The sequence below is a fragment of the Canis lupus genome, chromosome 8, assembly GCF_048164855.1.
Source record: "Canis lupus baileyi chromosome 8, mCanLup2.hap1, whole genome shotgun sequence".
Lineage (NCBI taxonomy): Eukaryota > Metazoa > Chordata > Mammalia > Carnivora > Canidae > Canis > Canis lupus.
In genome coordinates, this window is record NC_132845.1 from 51,614,609 (window position 1) to 51,637,548 (window position 22,940).

At 46.6% G+C, this 22,940-nt stretch overlaps 1 protein-coding gene across 16 annotated transcripts in view; it reads right to left on the minus strand.

The window, feature by feature from the left end:
* The window catches only part of SYT17 (synaptotagmin 17), a 102,251-nt gene that overhangs the window by 69,266 nt on the left and 10,045 nt on the right, over positions 1-22,940 (minus strand). For all 16 annotated transcript variants that reach the window (XR_012035535.1, XM_072835935.1, XM_072835927.1 and 13 more), the window contains 2 exons: positions 21,738-21,886; positions 18,234-18,853 (listed from right to left, as the gene is read on the minus strand). Coding sequence is in view for 15 of the 16 variants with exons in the window: in XM_072835927.1 (XP_072692028.1) it covers positions 18,234-18,853; positions 21,738-21,886 (769 nt within the window). In the remaining variant the exon portion in view is untranslated. The remainder of the gene's footprint in view (positions 1-18,233; positions 18,854-21,737; positions 21,887-22,940) is intronic.

Here is a 22,940-nt window from a genome sequence, read left to right on the forward strand (position 1 = left end):
TAGACTGTACCCGGCTTCTTCTTCCACAGTTTGCACTTTATGACCTTTTCAGAAATGCTTTGCTACACTCAGGTTATAAAGACATTCTTTTTTTTTTCCTTCTAAAAGGATAGGCTTTTCAAATAAATCTAAGTCCTTGGGCCATCTGGACTTGGTCTGGTGTACGGTGTGAGGTAAGGCTCCGTTCTCATTTTTGAGGTAGTAACCATCTTTCCTGCTGTCTTTCTGCTGCATGAGACAATGACCTCATTAAGGCTAGTGATTTTATATGTCTCCTACAGGACAGACTCTTGATGAATGCTGATGCAGAGAAACATTTGTTTATATCCTGCAAATGAAGCTAAACCTTCCAGAGAAGATAGGAAAGAAGCTCAATCTTTTCATATGGAAGAGTTTCTGTCTAGCGCTCAGTGGCCATCTAAATTCAGTCAACGTACTTCAGATCCACTCAAGCATCTCAAGAGTGAGATACTGACTCTATTGTAAATTGAGCTCCCAGTGAACATCTTATAGCAAAGCTGTTTGTTCTAACAGAGATTGCCTCAGAACATGCAACACTATCAACCCGAACCTGAAATGACAGCAGGAAGCCCTCCCTGTCTCCCCAGCTACCAAGTGTCTGTAACAAAGGACTAACAGTGGACACAAATTATGTTAGAGAGAGTCCCGCTCAAGTAGAAGCAGCAGCAGCCAGGATGAGCCACAGCACCTATGGAGACATGGCTGGGAGACGTTCTGTAAGCAAAGGGACAGCTTTTGAGCCAGCAGGGCCCAGCCCCCAGATTCTTCTCCCATCTGCTCATTCCATTTCTGTGTCAAATGTCCTCCCTCTGCTTCTCTGTGTCTCACCAACACCTACCCAACCTCAGATCCAGCCCAAGCATTCTGTCACTAGTTATTTATAGACTATCTACTACATGTAGGGCATAGGGCTGGCATATAGTAGGTGCTCAATGAGTATCCTGACTGTGCTAGACACAAAGGACACAGCAGTGAGCAAGACAGTTATGATCTCTGTAATGCAGTTCCTGATAGTAAGCATTAATTAATATGCATAACTAATTAATACTAGATTATTTGATTAGTACAGTGGTATGTGCTATGAAGAGTAATGGAGTGTTATGGGAACTGACCTTCCTAAGACTCCCCTGCAGAAGTAGGAACAGGGGTTGGAGGGCCAAGGAATAGGTTACACACGATAACCACAATGACCAATACGGACAAGTAAAGGGGGTCAGGGGGCTGGAGCAGGGTCGGGTGCAGACCTGAGGCTGCCAGGTAAGGAGTATGGACTTATTTGAGGAACAGGGAGCCACAGAAGGCTTTAGGCAGAAAGTTACCTAATTAGACATAATGTTTTAAAAGGATGTCTCTGGGAATGCATGGGTAGCTCAGATCATGATCCTGGGGTCCTGGGATCAAGCCCAACTTTAGGCTCCCTGCTCAGCAGGAAGTCTGCTTCTCTCTCTCTTTCTCCCTCTGCCCCTCCCCACCACTCATTCTCTCTCTCTCAAATAAATAAATAAAATCTTAACAAAATAATAAAAAATAAAAGATACAATAAAAGGACTTCTCTGGCTATACCTCATTCCTCTTCTGATGGTTCAAGCCATCTCTCGGGATGCCTGGATGGCTCAGTGGTTGAGCATCTGCCTTTGGCACAGGTTGTGATCCCAGGATCCTGGGATCGAGTCCCACACTGGGATCCCCGCAGGGAAAATGCTTCTCCCTCTGTCTATGTCTCTGCCTCTCTCTCTGTATCTCTCATGAATAAATAAAATCTTAAAAAACAACAACAACAAAAAAAAAACCAAACCATCTCTCCTTCTGACTCCCTCTTCCACTCACATTGTACTTATCTGCTTCTCCGGTACCTGTCAGAGCAAACTCTTTTATGGGGCTATTGGACTTTTCATATACTGTAATTTCTGTGGGGAGGGACTCCATAGTCTGTGTTTTCATGCACCCCTCTTTTCTGCCCTACCATTTGGAGTTGGGGTAGTTGTCATGCATTGGATTGTTTCCCTCAAAAGATATGTTGAAACCCTAACCCCTGACAAGGATGAATATGACCTTATTGGGACATGGGGATCTGGTCATCTGTAATCAAGTTAAGACAAGACCATATTGGATTAGGGTGACCCCTAGGTCTAACTGGTGTCCTTAGAAGCAGACAGACACAGATAGAAAAGAACACCACGGGATGATGGAAGCAGAGATCCAGGTGATACGTCTAAAGCCAAGGAACATGAAGGACTGTGACACCGCAAGAAGCTAGAAGGGCATGGAACAGGATCTCCCTCAGTGCCTCCAGGAAGGAACCAACCGCTGCCAACACCCTGATTTTGAACTTCTAGACTCCAGAATCGTGAAAGAATGAATTCCCGCAGTGGCACGCCATCCAATTTATGGGAACTTGTGATGGGAGCCCCAGGAAGCTAACACGGTGAGTGATTAGGCAAAGGACTGAGGTCACACACCTATAATCCAATGCCATCTCTAGCATGTACTCACTGTATGGGCCTTGGACTTGTTGCTGAACCTCTCTGGGCCTCATTTCCTATCCTCCTGGGGAAAATGAGGGATATAATATACACTCCGTGAAATTCTAGTGGGGAAGAGCTCTTCTGGAAATCCTTCTGTTCGTTGGCATGACTATGCTCCCTTCCAGCTTCCCTCTAACCTCCTAGCTTTCAAGTCTTGGTCTTCATTGTTCTCATTCCCTTACTTTTGCTCTTAAATGCAGTTTTCCCCAGAATGCAACTCCTGGTTGCCTCTTCTTCTTACATTATCCAGTGTTTCTGGGCAATTTTGTGCCAGGCATGGGATTCTGAGTGCTACCCTTTATTTTCTCATTTAATCTGCACCACAAGCCCCTGGAGAGGAGCTATCATTATCCTCATTGTACATATGAGTAACCTGAGACGATGGATGGCCAAAGGTGGGTGCCTGACACCACACAGTGAGCAGATGGCAGGGTTGCAGGTGACACAATAATACATACTTGGTTTTTGGACCTAGCTTCTGGCGCACAGCTCCTAAAACCCTTGGAATCTCTGGGAGAGATAAGAGTGTCTTTTGTATGCTAATGAGATGACTAAGAGCTGGGGGTTCTCAGATAGCTTTGGGAAGAAGGCTGGTTGCCAGAAAGACAAAGGCACAACTAGAGGGTTGGAATTCTTGGCCTCAAACTCCAGCCTCTGGGGAGGAGAGAGTAGAGGCTGAGTTCAATCACCAATGGTCAATGATTTAATCAATCATGCCTACATAATGAAACTTCCATTAAAACAAACAAACAAACAAACAAAAAAACCCCTCTTAACTAACAGGGTTTAAAGAGCTTCTGAGTTAGTAAACACATCAAGGTGCTAGGAGGGTGCTGGACCCCGAGAGGGAATGGAAGCTCTGTGCCCCTCCCCCCAATACCTTGCTTTACGCATCACTTCCATTTGGCTGCTCCTGAATTCTATCCTCTAAAATAAATGAAGTGTTTCCCTGAGTTTTGTGAGCAATTCTAGCAAATTATGGAAGCCGAGGCAGAGGTCAAAAAGAACCCCTGATTTACAGCTGGGTCAGTCAGAAGTATGGGGATGCCCTGGGACTTGTGATTGGATCTGAAATGGGAGCGGTCCATGAGACTGAACCCTTCACCTGGGTCAGGGGTCTGAGCTGATTGCAGGCAGTGTCAGTACTGAGCTAAGTTGTAGGACACTCGGTTGGTGCTTGCACATATGGAGAATTTACTGTGTGGAGAAATCCCCCCCTCCCATACCTTTAATGTCAGAAGTGTTATGGACTAAAAGCAGCTTACAGGGTATGAGCCTAAGGAGGCTGACTCCAGATTGTGCATTCTTGACAACTGTGCTCTTGGGCTTTTTATCCCCATTTTCTCCCACTGAAAACTGAGGCTCAGAGGAGTCAAGTAACTTTCCCAAGGTCACACAGTGAATGTCCCCTGTGACGAGTGCCCTGCCCCAGGACTCAGTAAAAACTTACTGAATGGATAGAGGGGTATGTGGTCAAGTCAGGATTTGAACTCAGGTCTGTCAAACTTCAAAGCCCATCCTCTTACCTAGTCCAAGACCTGGCACATGGCAAGAGTCTAAAATACCTACTGATTGATTTTAGAAAAAGTAGAAAAACACAGACATCTCTTGTAGCTACTTTCCTTTTTCCAGGGAAGGGGGGGAGGGAGAGGGAGAAGCAAGCTCCCTGTGGAGTGGGGAGACTGATGTGGAGCTCCATCCCAGGACCCTAGGATCATGACCTGAGCCAAAGGCAGATGCTTAACTGACTGAGTCGCCCAGGAACCCTGCTACTTTCCTTTCTTATGTCAGCTGCCCGCAGAAGCCCTATTACCAAAAAAATGCACTTTTGGGGCTTCTGGGTAGCTCCGTCCTGGGATTCCTGGGAGGTAGCCCCCCATCCGGCTCCCTGCTCCATGGGATGTCTGCTTCTCCTTCTCCCCTCCTCCCAGCTTATGCTCTCTCTCTCAAATAAATATAATCTTAAAAAAAAAAAAAAACTCACAGTTTCTCTCAGTCTCAGGTTTTGGGGGTCCTATAGGCAGTATATGTTGTTGCTGTCTATTCAGCATCTGTCCCCACTTATTCTGGTATTAGAACCTCTTTGGCTGTGGTCTGGGTGGGGCTAAGCCTGGGCATCTGACCCCCGCCCCCTAGAAGTCCATGGAGCTCTGCTCAAGAAAGTCCCAGAGCTGCCCAGATGCCTCGTGGTTCAACTCTTCCTTTGCTTGTATTCTTTCCTTTCCTTGCTTCCTTTACTCCACTACCCTTTCTGGACTGCCCTCTTTCGCTCCCAGAAAGCCTGGTTTGAATCCCGGGTCCACCATTTACTGTGTGACCAGCTTCCCCAACTCCCCAACCTTCGTGTTCTCACCTGCGGAATGGGATACTAAGAACACCCATGAGGCAGAGTTGATGAAAGAATTAAATGGGTTAATATATGGGCAGAGCTTAGAGCCCAGCACTTAGTAAGTGAATCTGTTATCATTTTATTTATCATTTCCCTTAGCTGGCCAGATTCATTTCTGCTGCTGCTTGAACTGAAGACCCTTCTTTCAGGGCCCCACTAATTTCTCCTAATTTTTGATGGCCATGACTGCTTCTCAGAGGCCATGCCAGGAAAGGAGGAAATACTGAGGGCCAGAGTCACCTAAGTTCAAACCCTGGCTCTGCCACTGATTCCTTGAACATGCAAAGCAAGTCATTCACTGACTGGCACCTCTGTTTTCTCATGTGTAAAATGGGGATGATCACTGTACCTCAAAGGCTTGTAGGATTCAACGGGTTTATGCACAGAAAATGCTTTCCATGGCATCAAGAAACACAGAACATTGACAAATACTCAGTATTTGTTATACTGAGAGTCTTGAAGGAGGGGCCTGGGTCTCTGGTTTGTAGCCCCTGCCATCGGTACAGGCTCAGTCAATGGCAACAGCCCACTGAAGTCTTCAAACTTTCCTCTGAGCAGAGCCCCCACAAATCCTTTATTTTCTCATTTAATCTGCACCACAAGCCCCTGGAGAGGAGCTATGTATGCCTGAAGCTTACTGTATGCCTCCAGAGCCCCCCAACCCACCAGCCACTCAAGAGCTAAAGCCTCATCTTCTCAACTCCAGTTGAGGTAGATGAATTACTTGCTGGCAAATGTTTTAATCTCCTTGGTCAAACTGAGTCACAGTCCCTTGGCTAAGAAGCTTTTAGGGCAATTATCGTGGTAATGACTGACAGCAACGTTTACTTAGGGCTTGCCAGCAGGAAGCACCCATTAACAGAGGCCTTGCGATGGGCTGAGCCCATGAGCACCATAGGCATTATCAGATGCCACCCTCATTGCCACGTTTGAGGTTGAATTTGCTTTTCTTATTTTCCACAGAAGGAAGCCAAGCCTCAACAAGATGCGGGGAGGGGGTAGGCCAGGAGCAGTTGCCAGACTCTGAATGCAGACTCCCCCATTCATTAACTACATAGCCTTGGGCAAGTTCCTCAGACTTTCCATGCCTCCGTTTTTTAATTTCATTTCATTTAATTTCATTTAATTTCATTTAATTTCATTTCATTTCATTTCATTTTTTAAAGTAATCTCTACCCCCATAGTGGGGCTCAAACTCACAACCCCAAGATCAAGAGTTGCACCTTCTACCGACTAAGCCAGCCAGATGCCCCTGAGCTTCAGCTTTTTAAAATGAAAACTGAAGATAATGATAGTCCCTGCTTGATTTTCTTTTTTTTTTTTTTTTTTTTTTTTTTTAAATTTTTATTTATTTATGATAGTCACAGAGAGAGAGAGAGAGAGGCAGAGACATAGGCAGAGGGAGAAGCAGGCTCCATGCACCGGGAGCCCGATGTGGGATTCGATCCCGGGTCTCCAGGATCGCGCCCTGGGCCAAAGGCAGGCGCCAAACCACTGCGCCACCCAGGGATCCCCCTGCTTGATTTTCAAATTGATATAGAAAGCCCTGAAACAACAGCTGGTCTATGGGACACACTCAGGAAGAGCCAGCAATTATCATCAGCAACAGCGAGTAACTGCCCAAGGTCGCACCGCTGGAAGGAGCGGGGCTAATGCCAGCCTGAGGATCGTGGGACTATAGGCCTGTCCTCTTGATATGGCACCACTGTATACATACATCAAGGTTCTGTGCTTTCAGAACCAAGCCAACTGGTGGCCCACAAAAACACCCTGAAGTAAATACCACTATGATCAGTGATATGCGGATATTTAACTCTGCAGGAGAGGAAAGGGCTCTGATTTGTAGTATTTGTCTATTTCATTCACAATGGCTGGCTCCAACGTGAAGTCAATCAGCTGGTGAAATGCTTGAAAATTTAAAATGAGCTCTGCGAGCCAATGCAAGCTAGCTCCGGCATGCTATATAATCCTCATTTTATACACAAAGAAACCGAGGCTTAGAGATGATAAGGTAACTCTCCGGGGCCCACACCTCTAGAGGGTATAAAAGCCAGAACTTGAACCCAGGTCTGTATATTCTCAGCCACCACAGACCCCTTCCTGTGTGAGGTAAAACAGTGTGGCACAGTGGCAAGACCTCCTGCCTGGAAGTCAGGCAACCTAACCAGTCTCTGAAAGCTATCACTGAAAGCTGTGTGACCTTGGACAAGTCACTCAACTGCTCTGTGCTGTAGTCTTCTCATCTAGAAAACAGGCTTGGTCCAAATCATCTCTGGTTTCCCTTCTAGTTCATACTATAACCAGGAACCAAAAGCTTGGGTTGAGGTCTGAAATGTAAACTCCATTTCTACATCAGAAGGAGGAAAACAAGAAGGACCACATGAAAAGAGACTTCTAGTTAATGTTGCCTTCTAAGGCTCTGGCCTGGGCTGGGCCCTGGCTGCACAGTGTTGCCAAAACACTCTGCTCACCAAAACCTGGGCAGGAAACCCTTTTAACACACACAGAGGCCAGCATCCTACTGAAAGGGGCAAGGCTGACAGCAGCTCAGGATGAGTTAAAGAGGAATGCTCATTAAAAAACTGACACTTGCCTTGTCGAGGGCCTTGCCTGTTATGGGATCACATGGGGAGCGATCTCAAAAACACAATATGCGGGCAGGAGAGGCTGGGGGCGTGTATCACTTCTGGCAGTTTCCAGGTGCTTGGCCCAATCAACACAGAACTCTGGGTGCCTCAAATCATTACCTATTTTTCCTTCCAAAAAATGAAAATTTTTTATCTAAAAGATGAAATTCTTTCTATCTTTCTATCTCTGTCTGCCCGGGACATGGTAAGGTCAAAGTAGCATGTACTGAAACCCAAATCAGATCCCCTGGCCAGTTCCTCATGGCTTTGATCTCACTTGCTTCCCAATGTCTCCTTCCTCTTTCTGGTTCTGGTTCCCTCTGTCCTTCTTCCCAGTGCATGAGCCCCGAGTCAGTACTTGCTCAGCATATACTATATGTCAGGTGCTTTGCCTCCCTGATCTTGGTTTATCAAGATGGAATGAAGTGAAGCAGAATGGCTATCAGCACAGCCTCTGGAGCTGGACAGCCTGGGTGCAAATCCCAGGTGTGTGGCCGTGGGCATGTTACTTAAGGTATGCCTCAGTTTCCCTATCTATAAAGTGGGATGATAATAAATACAATAGATATGCCTAGCACCACGCCTCACACACAGTAAGTACTATGTCAGAGTCAGTCCTCTTTGTCATTATATTATCCTCACAACACTGCCAACTCCCCATGATGAGTTGGACTCAAATTCACACAGCTGGTACAAGGTGAAGCTGGGACCTTTACCAGGTCAGTTTAACTCTAAAGCTAATATTCTTTACACAACAATATTTTTCAATTCAAAAAACATCTAATGAGTTCCTTCTTTGTGCCAAAAATACCAAGAATAAATAGAAGCAGAAGCTGATGTTATGGAGAGTCTGGCCAAGCCTTTAGTTGTACCTCAATAGGATGCAGAGGGGCGCCTTCCCTGCTGGCCCCAGAACTGGCAGCCTGGGCCCAAAGCTGGGGACAGGGGACAGGTACCAAGGTGCTAGGAACAACAGGTGCTCAGCACCTCCCGCTGGGATTTGTAAGAGGCAGAGATGGGATCCCGCATTATTCAAAACCATTGACGTTCCCTGCCTCGATGGGCAGAGAGGAGATGCTGGCTGAGTGGGGAAAGCTGAGGACTGTCCCAGTCCATCCACCCCAAAGCTGAGAGAGATGGCTGCCAAGAGAAACACTCTCAGAGATCGCATGCCCCTCTAGGAAGGGGAGGCACCTTCTTCTCTACGGGCATCTGTTCCACCAGTGGTCTTGCTCGCCTGCTTTTCACCCTTCTGACCAGAGGAGAGGAGGGATCGAGAGAAGTGGCAAGCAGAGGGAAGGGAGAGCCCAGAAGACCTTGCACTCGGGGTGGCAAGAGTAAGTGTGGGGATGCAGAAGGGGCCGCTCCAGCCCCCAGGCCTGACCAGCATCACTGCCAGAGGCCACCAAGCTTCCTATAGCCAGCCCCACATCTCTCCATCTGAGGAGTCTCTCTGGCCACCATGTCCAAGAAACAGGATAGAGGAGCCTCAAAAATTAAGGGTTTCTGGAAGCAGCCCTCAACCTCTATCTGGAGGGAGATGGTGAATAAATAATAAATGCTCTGTTGCTGCCACTGCCCCTACACTGAGTGCCCAGGAGGATCGTGACCCAGTTGCCCGTGGTGGGAACCTGCCCAATAACAGGTCTTTTAGTGGAGGTCTCATTCCCCTGCTTCCCTTCTGGTTTTTCTTGGCATCACCCCAAAATAAAATACTTGCACTCAAATCTTGGTCTCAGGGTCTGCTTCTAGGAGAGTGCAGCCTAGGACATAGATGAGTTTCTCATGGCCACTGAGCCCCAGAGAAGGTAGGATCAGGCCATCTGACTAGGACCCAACCTTGAGAGCTCCTCCTCCAGGGAGAAGCTGCCCAGCTTTGCTGCCCAACAGTAAAAAGCCATGAGGTATAGTCCCAGGGCCCGGGCAGCCCCCTCTACTTCCAGAAACTTCCAAATAGTTGGCATCCACCTGCTACCAGGGCCAGCTCTTGAACCCCTGCCTGCCAAGGTTCTTCAGCAGGGACATTAGCCAGGGAAGTGCTAGTCAGGGAAGCAGCAACAAAGAATCCCAACCACAACTGTGGCAACTGAGTAAGGAGATATTCACTCTTCCTTCCCCTAAACCACGCTCCCTCCCATTGCAAGGCTCCTGAGTGGTGACCACCAGCTGGGGATGTGGTGACAAACAATCTCCCACCACATGGACAAGGTTAGGACCCAAGGAGGATGGGCCCCTGAGAATCCTCCCTGGGACTTCTGGAACTTTTATTTGATTTTTTAAAAAGATTTTATTTATTTATTTTGAGAGAGAAAGGTAGGGGCAGAGGGAGAAGGAGAAGCAGACTCCCCACTGAGCAGGGAGCCCAACGCTGGGGCTCGATCCCAAGACCCCAGGATCATGACCTGAGCCGAAGGCAGATGCTTAATCAACTGAGCCACCCAGGTGCCCCAGACTTCTAGAACTTTTAGAAGAGAGGACCTGTCTCCCCAAGTGCATGTCTTGGCTGGTGGGAGGTAGGCCTGGGGTAACTTGTAGCTGCTTTTGCTCCTGCACATGGGAAACGTCTTCTGAAAAGAAAACCCATGGAGAAAGGCAGAGCTGAAGAACATTCCAGCTGAGAAACTCTAGAGCCAGGGATGCCGGGAGCCCACACTACCACAGGGATGCCAGGAGCCCACACTACCACAGGGATGCCGGGAGCCCACACTACCACAAACCTTCCTCTTTGGCCAAAGCTAGTTTAAGATGGGTTCTGTCAGTTTTAACCAAGATTCCTGATAAAAATAGACATTTTGGGGCACCTGGGTGGCTCACTGGTTGAGCATCTGCCTTCAGGTCAGGTCTTGGGATCGTGTCCCTTATCGAGCTCCCTGTAGGGAGCCTGCCTCTCCCTCTCCCTCTGCCTATGTCTCTGCCTCTCTGTCTCTCATGAATAAATAAAATCTAAGAAAAAAAAAAAAAGACATTTGGGGGGCCACCCAAGAAAGTAAATCTCTTTACCTCAGAGTCATACATTTTTTTTCTATTCCTAAAAAAAACCTCACAAAAACAAAAAACCCACAAATGACAATCGCTACACAGACACCTATCTTCGTTATCAAATAAGACTGTCCCACAGACATTTTCAAAAATCCAGTCAGTTTGGTGCTCCTGAGGAAAGCCATGAGCATACCCCTCAGACTCTGAAAGCTTGCTGAAACAACACAGAACAAACACAGAACTCCTTCTAGGAGGATAAATCCAAGGGGGAAGGAAGCAAGGTACATAGTCATATTAAAATGTGGCTATACTTATGGGAAATACTGTCTTATCACACTTGAGTTACATGGTGTAGATCAACTTTCAAAGCCACTGGCCAGGGCAGTCCCTAAATTGATTATTTCATAGAGGTTATGGGTGTGGGCTCAGAGTTAGTCTCAGGTTCAATTCTCCATTCCAGCTGTGCAACCATGGGCAAGGTCCTCAACCTCTCTGAGCCTCAGGGTCCCCATCTATGAAATGCAAGTGTCATTACTATCCATCTGATAGGGTAATGTAAGTATTGCATGCAGCCCAGGGTCTAGTTAGTATGTGTGAGTCCCAGAACATATTTATTGCTAAATGTGAATCCCCGAATCTTACTTGGCAAAGGCAATATGCACAGACTTTGCTTCCTAAGCCACAGGGCCCAGAATGCTAGGCATCGAAGATTTAAAAGGCGTTCCTTTGGTCAGAGCAAATCTCAGGTTAAAGCAATTTTCAGAAACATAAATATCCAGCATTGCAGTGTGCAAATATCACTTTTGACGAAACACATTTTCTTCTTCTGAGTGCAAATCAAACATTTCTCCTTGGTGGAAAATCTGGCTTTGTAATAAGAGATGCTACACCCCATGTGACTCAGAATTATCCCCCAAGACCTTTTAAGAGCATGGTAACCTGAGTCTACTCCTTCCCAAATGGCTCCATAACACATAATCTTAATGGCAGCCTATGTTGGGCACTCAGCTCATTCAACCAACACAACAGCCAATCAGTGAGTGGCAGAGCCATGCTCCAGCCCCATACGTCCAGCCTAGACAGCTAACCCTTTTTTTCTATGGTCACCCAGTGCTGCTCAGCTGGAGGACCACAGCTCACCTGCATTAGAATCTCCCAGCACATTTGCTAAAGTGTGATTGATTCATCTAAGACTCGGGACCTTGGAATCAGAGAGGCTGATTGTGAAAATAAGAGAATAGCCAGCATGATGCAAAACCCCTACTCTGTCAGGAAGCCTTGTTTATAGCACCCCTGAAGCTGGAGTTGAATGTCTAAGGGTTGGTCCCAGACATGAAACACTGCACCTTCAAATGGTCTCTCCGGCTGGCCCCACATGTTCCTGCACCTTACATCCAGGTCCAGGAGATCATATCCTGCCTACGCAACCGTGGCAAATTGCTCCTTACTAGGGTCTCTGTCTTCTTCTCTCTTTGCATTCCAACATTTTATCATAAAAACTGTCGCATACATACAGAAAAGCTGGAAGAACTGTACAGTCACCTCCTTTATACACACCACCTAGCTTCTGCAATGCAGTTAATATTAATAATTCTACATTAATATTTTTAAATTATGCTATACTTGCCTTATTGCATGTCTACTGATCTTTCCTTTTGAGATTTATTTATTTATTTGGGGGGGAGGGGCAGAGGGAGAGGGAGAGAGGATCTCAAGCAGACTCCCACTGAGCGCAGAGCCCAACATGGGGCTTGATCTCATGACGCTGAGATCGTGACCTGAGCGGAAACCAAGAGTCGAATGCTTAATGACTAAGCCACCCAGCACCCCCCACCATGATCTTTTTTTGAAAGCATCTTAAAATAAGTTACAGGCATTAGTACACTTCCCCCTGAAACACTTCAGCAGGCATGTCAGTAGCCAGAGTTCAGTGTGTGTTTATGGCTCTTCCCCCCCCACCACCCCCCCTCGCAAATAACATTTACATCCAACAAGATGCATAATCCTTAAGCGTACCTGATGAGTTTGACAACACACACACCTGTTCCATCAAGATGTAGAACATCACTGTTAGTTCAGAAATGTCCTTCTTGCTCCCTTCCACTCAATCCCCTTCCCTCCTGTTCACGTCCCACAACTATTATTCTGGTTTTTCACCATAGACTAGTTTTGGTGGTTCTCAAATGATATAAATATATAAATGCAGTCATATATATATACAAATGTCAAATTATAAATTATATATATATATAATGTTAAAGCATAATGTTCTGCTTGTTTGTGACATTCATCCATGCTGTTGTGTGCATCAGTACTTTGTTCCCTCTTACTTCTGAATAATGCTCCATTATATGAATATACGACAGCTTGTTATCCTTATTCTGCTGATGGGACAACTGGCTGCTTCTAGTCTGGAGCCTGTGACATGTAAAGCTGCTGTGAATATCTGAGTCCAATTTTTTGTGCAGACATAACATTGTCATCTCTCTTAGGCAAATACCTAGGAATGGCTATTTATGGTTCATGGGAGTAGATAAATGTTCAGTTTCACAAAATACTACTAGAGCTTCTTCCTAAGTGGTTATACCACATTATACCCCTCCACTGCCCGAGAGTTCTGGTTGCTCCACATCCTCACCAACACTGGTGTTGTCAGTCTTTGTAACGTTTAGACATACCGGTACCTGGGTGTATAGTGCTATTTCGCTGTGGTTCCAATCTGCCCTTCTCTGATGGCTAATGACGTCAAGCACCTTTTCAATGTTGAGGGCATGAGGCTGAGTGAAACATGCTGGTCACAAAAAGACAAATACTGTATGACTCCACTTATGTGAGGTACCCAGAGTAGTCAGATTCATAGAGACCCAAGGAATGGTGATTGCCAGGCACTGGGGGCAACAAAAGATGGAAGCTATTGTTTAATGGGTATAACGTTTCAGTTCTGCAAGATGAAAAGAGTCCTGGAGACAGATGGTGGTAACGGTTGTAATGCTATGAATGTACTTAATACCACTGAAATGTGCACTTAAAAAGGGATAAGCTGTTGCACTGTATGTTAACTAACTATAATTTAAATAAATATTTTTTAAAAATGGATAACCTGGTACATTTTGTTAGGTGTGTTTTGTCATAATTACTAATAGTTTTTTTTTAAGATTTTATTTATTTATTCATGAGAGACACAGAGAGAGAGGGGCAACTAATAATTTTTTTTAAGAAAGTGGAGCCTAGGGATCCCTGGGTGGCGCAGCGGTTTGGCGCCTGCCTTTGGCCCAGGGCGTGATCCTGGAGACCCGGGATCGAATCCCACGTCGGGCTCCCGGTGCATGGAGCCTGCTTCTCCCTCTGCCTATGTCTCTGCCTCTCTCTCTCTCTGTGTGACTATCATAAATAAATTAAAAAAAAAAAAAAGAAAGAAAGTAGAGCCTATGGGCACCCGGGTGGCTCAGTTGGTTAAGCATCTGCCTTTGGCTCAGGTCATGTTCCCAGGGTCCCAGGATTGTGCCCTGCATGGGGCTCCCTGTTCAGCTTCTCCCTCTCCTCCCTGCTCGTGTTCTCTCTTGTTCTCTCTCACATAAATAAATACAATCTTCAAAAAAAAAAAAAAAAAAAGAGTAGCGCCTACATAGATTTCACATTCAATGACTACAGTGCCAATTCACTGCAGTCCACTTGGATGAGCAGAATTTCTCTTAGTGGCAAGAGTAACTTTGCACCTGTTTAATCACTCCAGAGGCTTCATATTTCTCTGTCTTCATTTTCATGATCTCCTAGCCAAACCTTATCAACGAGACCAAAAAATTTACAGTAGCCCCATTAGCTGTTGTGTTCTGAAGGCCAAGGTCAAAGACACAATGCTCAAAGCCACAAAATAGCTGGGACATCCCACCGTGAGCCAGGAGAGGAGGAGGCGTGGCCCTGCCAGCCACATTCCCGTGGGTTCTCCAACACACAGAAACCGAGAGCTAACCTCTAAGAGTCATGTGGATCCCACACTAGCAAAGGTGGGCTGCAAACAAGAACCTGTCGAGCTCTGCCTCCACCCCCGGACACCGCTGCATCTTCCCCTCCTGTTCAACTGACCTCCACGTGATTTGGTGAAGGTAGACCTTGGCTGCTCTGAAAATCAGCATCGACATCCCATGGCCTCAGTGCATCACAGGAGGATTTTGTTTTCTGTCTCTAACACAGGCCTACTTTGCACAATGTGGATTTTTGTTCAGAACCAGTGTCTCCTTTTCCACAGATGGCATGAAAAACAACACCGTTACCTGGATATCTGCTCCTAACACCCTCCATCCCTGGCTTTCCCTGCTTCCCAGCAACTGTTTCTGCTGTAAGAAAACTCCCCAGCCTTCAGGGACCAGCTTGGCCCTCATCCTGCCTGCGTGGCAGACCGTGCTGCCATTCTTGAATCTGTTATCCCCTTCTCTCATCGTGGGCTCGCCCCCTCTGGCACAGACACTTCTGGCTAGAGCACCCTTTGTGGTGGGGGCTGTTCCGTGCACCGCAGGTACTTAGCAGCATCCTTGAACTCAATTCGCTGAACCCACATTTCCCAGCCCTGCCAAGTGTCCCAAGAGCAAATCTGTCCTTGGCTCAGAACCCCTATCTTTAGGACAGAAGCTATATGTAGGCCCATGGCCACCCAGCCAATGGCTGACAGATGTGGCAGGTCAAAGGCTGGCTCTGGGTCTGAAGGAGGAAGGACACTGCAGCTCCATCCACCATCCACCATCTGGGTGGGGATCCATCATCCCCTCTCCAACCACCCATCAGGCTGAGGCTATGACCATGCTCTCAATGGGCTATCACTCTTCCCCTAGATTGCTTCTCTCTCTCCCCTGCAGGGCATTCTCCTACAACCCCCCACCAAAAGATATGTTATCATCCTCACTCCCACTACCTTAGAACGTGACCCTATGGGGAAATACGGTTATTGCAGATGTAATTATTTAAAATGGGGACATAATGAAATAGGGTGGCCCCTTTCATTCAACAGGACTGGTTCCTTAGAACTGGTTCCTTAGAACCTTAGGACTGGTTCTCTTCTTCCTTAGAAGAAGAGAAAAGACACAGACATGGACAGACAGGTCCTGTGATGGATGGAGGCAGAGGTGGGAGTGGTACAGCTGTCAGCCGAGCAATGCCAAGGATTGCCAACAACCACCAGAAGCCAGAAGGCGGCAAGGAAGAGTTCTCTCTGACAGGTTTCAGAGGGAGCGTGGCCTTGATCTTGGACTCCTAATGTCCAGACTGTGAGACAATGAATTTCTGTGGTGTTAAGCCTCTAATGTTTGTTTTGTCACAGCAGCCCTACAAGCAAATAGATTTACACCCAAATCCTTATCTCAAGCTCTGCTGCCAGGGAACCCAACCTCAGACAACTGGCCTTTCCACTAGCCTTTCTTCCAGTGAAAAGGAAGGAGGAGAGCAGGGGGCAAGGTGGCAGGTGGGAGAAAGAAATTCATTCCGGGGAATCCTTCATTCATTCCACAAATAGTGCTCGATTGAGCACTACTACACACCAGGCACTGTTATCGGTGCAGGACACACAGAAGTGAACAAAACAGAAATCTGTTCTCGTGGGGTTTCCATGCTAGCAGGGGAGACAGACCACAGAATGTATGGTCTGCAGGATGATGGTTAAAGTCTCTGGAGAAAAGCAAAAGCAGGAGAAGGGGACAGGGAGTGCCTGGGTGCTGGCTACCGTGTCAGCAGAGACATGCAGTGGACACCACCTCCGGCCCAGCTACAGACGGTCCCGAAGTTCTGCTCGGGCTTGGTCCTGGCCTTTCTTTCTCCTTCCCAGTCTTTCCGTGAGGGTGTGGGGGCCCACCTGACGAGCATGCTAGGGCCAGAATGGCAACCTGAAAAACCACTACTGATGTTCCCTCCTTCCCTGTGTCCTCCTTACCCCTCATTCCTGTTCCCCGGGATAGCCTCCTAAAGAATCTACCTGCACCCAGGTCCTGGCCTTTGGCCTCAGATTTCAGGAGAATCAAACTACAGCAGATGTGCCAGAAAAATCTTCGCTGAAGTTGTGACATTTCAGCCAATACCTAAAGGAGGCAAGGTGTGTTGATGTCCAAATTCTCTGATGTGCGCAGTCAAGCTGGCGATACAGAGTCGATCTTGTCCGGTGGGTCTCCCTCTTTCAACCCTCTTGATGGTCGAAAACCCAGTGATATCAAATATTGAAGAGGCTACATGGAAAGCGCCCAATCTATTCTGATCATGTGATGGGAAGGAGGATACGGGATTATAGCAAACACAGCTAACACTTTGACCATCACCTCCTGGTCCTGATCACTTCAGTGTACACAGGTCTGCATGTAGCTGCCAGCTCTTGCACTTTTTTTTGCATCTGTGGATGTCAAAGGTCTCTTTATCAACCAGTATTAACAGGCCAGAAATGCCAGGGAAGGAACGTCTCCATACCCCTGCCAACAGCCTTCATTCAGTGGCTGATAGGAGTTGGTATATGCACACCCCAACTCCCCCATCACTCAGGTGAAAAGACTCTAGACATGTGTCTAATCCTGGCTTCCCATTTCCCCAGCAGGTTTAGGGCCTGATCTCCCCAAAGTGGTGGCCAGCTGGATAATGCATACTTTATGTCAATTTCCCACCCTCATCCTGGTGTTTCCTCTGCTGTCACCTCCCTAATAAATGACTTCCCTTGGCTCAGGATTCTCTTCTTCCTAGGGGGATCCAAATGAAGAGAAGGATAAATCTATCTTTGAATGGAAACACACACACACACACACAACACAAGCAACCCCTCCAGTCCCCATGTTTAAAACCTAATACTCCAGGTGTGATGCTGGATCATCAAATCCCTGACCAGTAGAGTTCAGCTTTGAAAAGCACCTTGGCATGTTTGACATAAAATAATCCCGCCTGCATTACACAGGATTGTCACCGTCAGCCTGAATGGACTAGACTGGCCTCCAGCTGGCTGGGTCTTTTCCTTCCCTTGGGCTCCTACCTCGTCCTTCTCTGCACAGTTCGTGCATTGTCATCCACAGAATGCCCAAGGGAGGGACTCTATCAGCCCACTGGGGACAGAGCCTGGTCCGTGGGTGGCTTCCCAAGCAGCCAATTGCAAGTCTGTGGGCTGGTAGGGGGAAAGAAGCCAATCTCACAATTTGCCTGAAAAACATCCATATATCATCCTGTTCTGCAGCCCTCATTTTATTTTTCCCAAATCAATTTCTGAAAGTCAAAATAACTGATAGCTTCATACCCTGGACAATCATTCTCCTTATTAAATAACCCGGCATCAATGACAAAAAAGCTCCCAGGGTGGTGGTGGTTACACGAATCTATACATGTGACAAAATGTCCTAGAACTACAAACACACACACACACACACACACACACGCACGCACACACACAATGGTGCATGTAAAAATCTGTGAAAATTCTATAAGGTCCGAAGCTCCATTGCCAACGCCAATTTGCTGGTATTGCTAAGGCACTCTGCTTGTGTAAGATTTCTCACTGGGGTTGCTAGATGAAGAGAACACAACCACTCTATATTACATCAGCAACTTCTTGGAAGTAGAAAATTATTTCAAAATGAAAAGTTGTTAAAATACAAAGACGATTTCAATAATAAAATAAAAATAATCATCTTTTTTTTTTGCAAAGATCCCAGCAGGAGACACCACCAAACCACCCCTTACCTGAGAGCTGGGGACCAGCGCCTTCCACCAATGCCCGCCTTTCACCAGGTCAACCTCGCACAAAGGCACGGACACCTTCCCAATGACACAATGGCGGGAAAACTTATCAAAATCCACCACAGTTAGCAGCAGGGTCCTCCTCTGAGCTTCGAGGAAGGGGATCTCGAAGGTGTAACGCTCCTCAAACACAGGCTTCTGGGTCTTGCGTTTGACCCCCGTCTGCTTAGAGTTCTTCTGGTCTGGCAGGAGACAGATCTTGACATAGGGGTTCGAGTGAGCCATGTCCTGGCGCGATCCGTCATGGGAGATGGGCGGTGGCAGGTCCCTGGCCTCGATCACCCGTACCGTCAGGTGGTTGTGCAGCAGGTCATATTGGGTGCTGAAGTGCAGCATGCCCAGCTGGTACTTGGACAAGATCTCCTCGTCTGTTAGGAAGTCCACATCGTCGCTGTTGGAGTCAAGGGAGTACAGCTGGGGCTCGAACTTTCTGAAGTAGTCGTCTGGGGTATAGGTCCGTCTGAGCACCGAGGGCTGGATGGGCTCCTTTTTGGCACTGAGAACGCCAAACTCGATGGGTTTAATATCAATAAGTGGGGAGCTGGGTCGTCTGGATTCAAGACCTAAACAGTCACCAGAAATAATAATTAAGACCGCCATGTATGGGACCGAACCTGGGCCACTTTGTGAAATTAGCACCATTTCTCAGATTCTCACATTGTTCACTCTGTTTCATGATGCTCTGTGCCATCTGCTCTCCACACCCTGAGATCCTCTTATTTATTCTATGAGAGGTAGCTTGGTGGCATTATCACCTCCGTCACAGCCAGGCACTGTTCTAAATGCATTGACATATCAAGTCATCTTCACAAGGTTTTAGATAACGACTATCCCTATTTGACAGATGAGGAAACAGAAACCTTAAATAATTCTCCAAAAGTGACCCAAGTAGTGAGAGGAAGAACCAGGAGTCAAGCCCAGCCTGTCTGGCTCCAAAGTCTTGATGCTAACCATTACCCTATACTGCCTCCATTTTCAGAGAGTGGACCCTGAGGCCAGAATTTCTGGGACTCAGTTTCCCTATCTGTAAAATGGAGTCAGTAATAGCCCCTACTTCAAAGACTGTGGTGATTCACAGAGCCAATGCATGGAAAGGGCTCGGCATAGAACGTGCACATGGTAAGAGGTCACTAAATGGTAACTATTATACTTTGTCAACGATCATATTTGAACTTCACCACTTGTGGGGCACCTCACCCTTCCCCATCAACCAGCAGAGTTCATGGCTCCCAAGTCCACCATTTGAATCTTTGCTCATTCCTCTATTCTAGCAGTGAGCTCATGGAATTTTTTTTTTTAAACTATTTAACTGAAGAAAAAAAACTATTTAACTGAGGCACAAATGGCATACAAAAGGCTGTGCATGAGTTTGGAGGTAAGTATGTATCCATGAAACCACCACCACACTCTGTGCTATCAACATATCCATTATCTCCAAAAGTTTTCTACTGCCTTATTTATTTAATTTTTCTGGTGATAAAAATCTTTATATAAGGTCAAGTCTCTGTAAAATTTTAAGTAGTAAAATATTGTTAACCATATGCACTGTGCTGTACAGTAGATCTCTACACCTTATTTATCTTGCATAGTGGAAACCAACACCTCCCCAGTTCTCCCACCCTGGCAACCACACTTTACTCTCTGCTCCTAGGAGTTTGACTATTAGATTCCTCATTTAAAGCAGGGTTATATACTATTTGTTCTCTCATGACATTGCCCGAACACCTGTCGTGTCTGCTAAAATCATGACACTTTGGTCTGGTGCATGGTTGGTACTCTGATAACTATGGACTAAATGAAAATCATCTGTGTCTAGAGCTGGGCGACCTGGGACTCATCTAGACTGGTGCCATTCAAGAGAAACATCATGGGTTTCAGAAATACAAACCACGTAGGGAACATAAAATCTTCCAGGATCCCCTTTTTTAAAGGTGCAAAGTAACAGGTGAAATTAATTTTAACATTTTCAACATATAATCAAAATTAAAACATTTTAGTGATAGACGGTTTAAATTTTCTTTCAGTTCCTGGCTTCAAAATCATGAGTATAGAGCACATGAGGCGTGTCTCGATTGGGCTCAGCCCCATTTAAATGCTCGCCAGCAACATGTGGCTAGTGGCCACTGTACTGGACAGAGCAGGTCAAGAACAGGCCTCTCATTTTACAGACAGAAAGACTGAGGTCTAGAGAAGCCTCACATGTCTGCTGCTTCACTCTATCAAGCCCTTGAACTTTCTCTATTTCCCCTTCCCCCCACATTTGCCCCCAGGAAAGATCAGACACCAATATTTCCACCTGAGTGGATCTATATCATGAATTTTAAGCTTTTCTCCTCTGTTAAGTGAATAGCAGACAGCTGAAATGACTGCAGAGATACTTTCGGGATGTAAGAGGAGGCTGGGACTCTTTGGTTTCATCCTCCTTTTTCCTCCCCAGCCAAATCATGCCATTGGGTCAAACACAGACGCTGTACATCAGAGTGGACAAACTGGGTGGCCTGTGGACCCAGTTTGACCCAGAAATCTGCTTTGTTTGGGTTTAAAGCTAAGAAAGTTTTATATAAAAACCAGATTGCCAGTTTCTCTTTAGAAAGGACAGGCAGGGAACACCTGGGTGGCTCAGTGGTTGAGTGTCTGCCTTTGGCTCAGGTCGTGATCCCAGGGACCTGGGATCAAGTCCTGCGTCAGACTCCCCAAAGGGAGCCTGCTTCTCCCTCTGCCTATGTTTCTGCCTCTCTCTCTCTCTGTGTCTCTCATGAATAAATAAATAAACTCTTTTTAAAAAGAAAGGGCAGGCAGTACTGAGCCCACAGTCTCTTTCTCTCTCTTCTGCAGCGAGAGTTGAGTAGCCGCTGCCCCCTGTGACTGGGGCATCAGCTCCCCAAGTCCCCACCCTGCCCTAGTAACTGAGGCCAAGTCAGCTGCCATTTGTCACTGCATCAGAACGACATTCAGCTCTGTCCAACCCTCTGCAACTCATCCCCCAACATAACGCACCCAGCCCCTGAAGTGACCTGAATTTGCAAGTTCTCCTGTATGACACAATAACACACACCTTTTGGGGTCTGATATGATATATATGCTGGCCATGTCAATCAGTTGAGCCAATTCCATGAAACTCGTGATTAGTAAAGAGAAAAATCAATCAAAATAATCACTTCTGATTGAACTCAGCAGAAATCAGGCGTAATGCACTCCTATCACATTGTCATTATTTCTCCATCCTCTTGTCTTCTGGACTGTCACCTCACCCTGCCCCCTCCCCAGACAACCCCTGCCCTCACATCTTTCCTTGGGGATGCTGCTGAGTATCTGGGAAAGCCAGCTCTCTTCTTTTGTCCTGGGACCCCGGCTAATGGGATTTTAATTCATGGGCCTGAATGGAGGTGCAACAACACAGGATTGCATGAGCCATGACCCCTAGACAGTCACAGCAAAAACGCTTACTTGAAATCCTCCGGGTCAGGCTGTACGTAGACTTAGATGTGTCTGAGGATGAGCATCTTCGATCTGGGGAGTTGGTCCGTGGGGTCAGAGGGACTTCACTGGCTGTGTGGACAGAGTCCCCGTCCTTGTCACTGCTCCGGCTGGCCATCCTATAGGAAGGGAAGAGGTATCAATGGTTGTCAAAAAATCTGCAGGGACTGGCATCTCCATCCCTTGGAGGGCAGACCCACAATGAAATAGCTCTCAGATCCAGTTTAGACAACTTGGGGTAATACAAACCTGAATCAGCATGGCAGCCCTAAACTCTTAATAATGAGTGACTTTTTGCACAAAATGTGAAATGATATGAATAAATACTTTCCAATTTAGAACAATCTGTCAAGAATGTGCATAATTCCAAGCTAAGACTGTGGGAAGGCTTATGCAGGCTATAGCCACATGGGGGCGCCACTTTGGCTACGCCAAGCCCAGACCCAGATCTTCAGTCTGGGAAGGAACCAAGGAGGTGTTCATACCCATCTGAAATTGGGCAAGTGGCTTTTGGTGAGAAGTGCTCTGCTGTTTCAACCCTCACTGTGTCTACACTTTAACATGTTTTAAACGTATCGTATAGCAGTGTCACTCAAGAGTTCTTTGTGTGGCAGGGCTATAGCCACAAAATGGCCCTGAGAATCAATGAAGAGACCAATAGTTCAATGTGAAGAAACAGCTAAAAATGAGCAGCAGCCATGATTCAATGTGCTCCCCATGAGGATGAAAGATACTAAAAGAAGAAAAAGCACTGGGTAAGGGATGGGGAGATACAGGGTAGTAATTAAGAGCACAATCTCTTGGCCTGAACCCTGGCTGGGTGACCTTGGGCAAGGCCCTTCTCTCTGTGCCTCCATCTACCCATCTGTAAAATGGGAATAATACTAGTACCCACCTTACATGGTTGCTCTCAACACTGAATGAGTTAACACATATGAAATGCTTATTAGAATAGTTCTTGATATGTAGTAGGTATGTGCTCAACACATTTTAGCTGGCATTTATTACAATCTTTAAGATTCCCCAATCCCCATAAAGCTAGGTAAGGATGCTGGCGGGTGGAGAGAGGAGGGCAAAAAAGCTGGCAGAGTAGTGCCAGGAGATGGATGCTGCTATTGACATGCCCCTAAGCTGTCGTGGCTATAGACTGATACCTTCTGAGACTGCATCCCC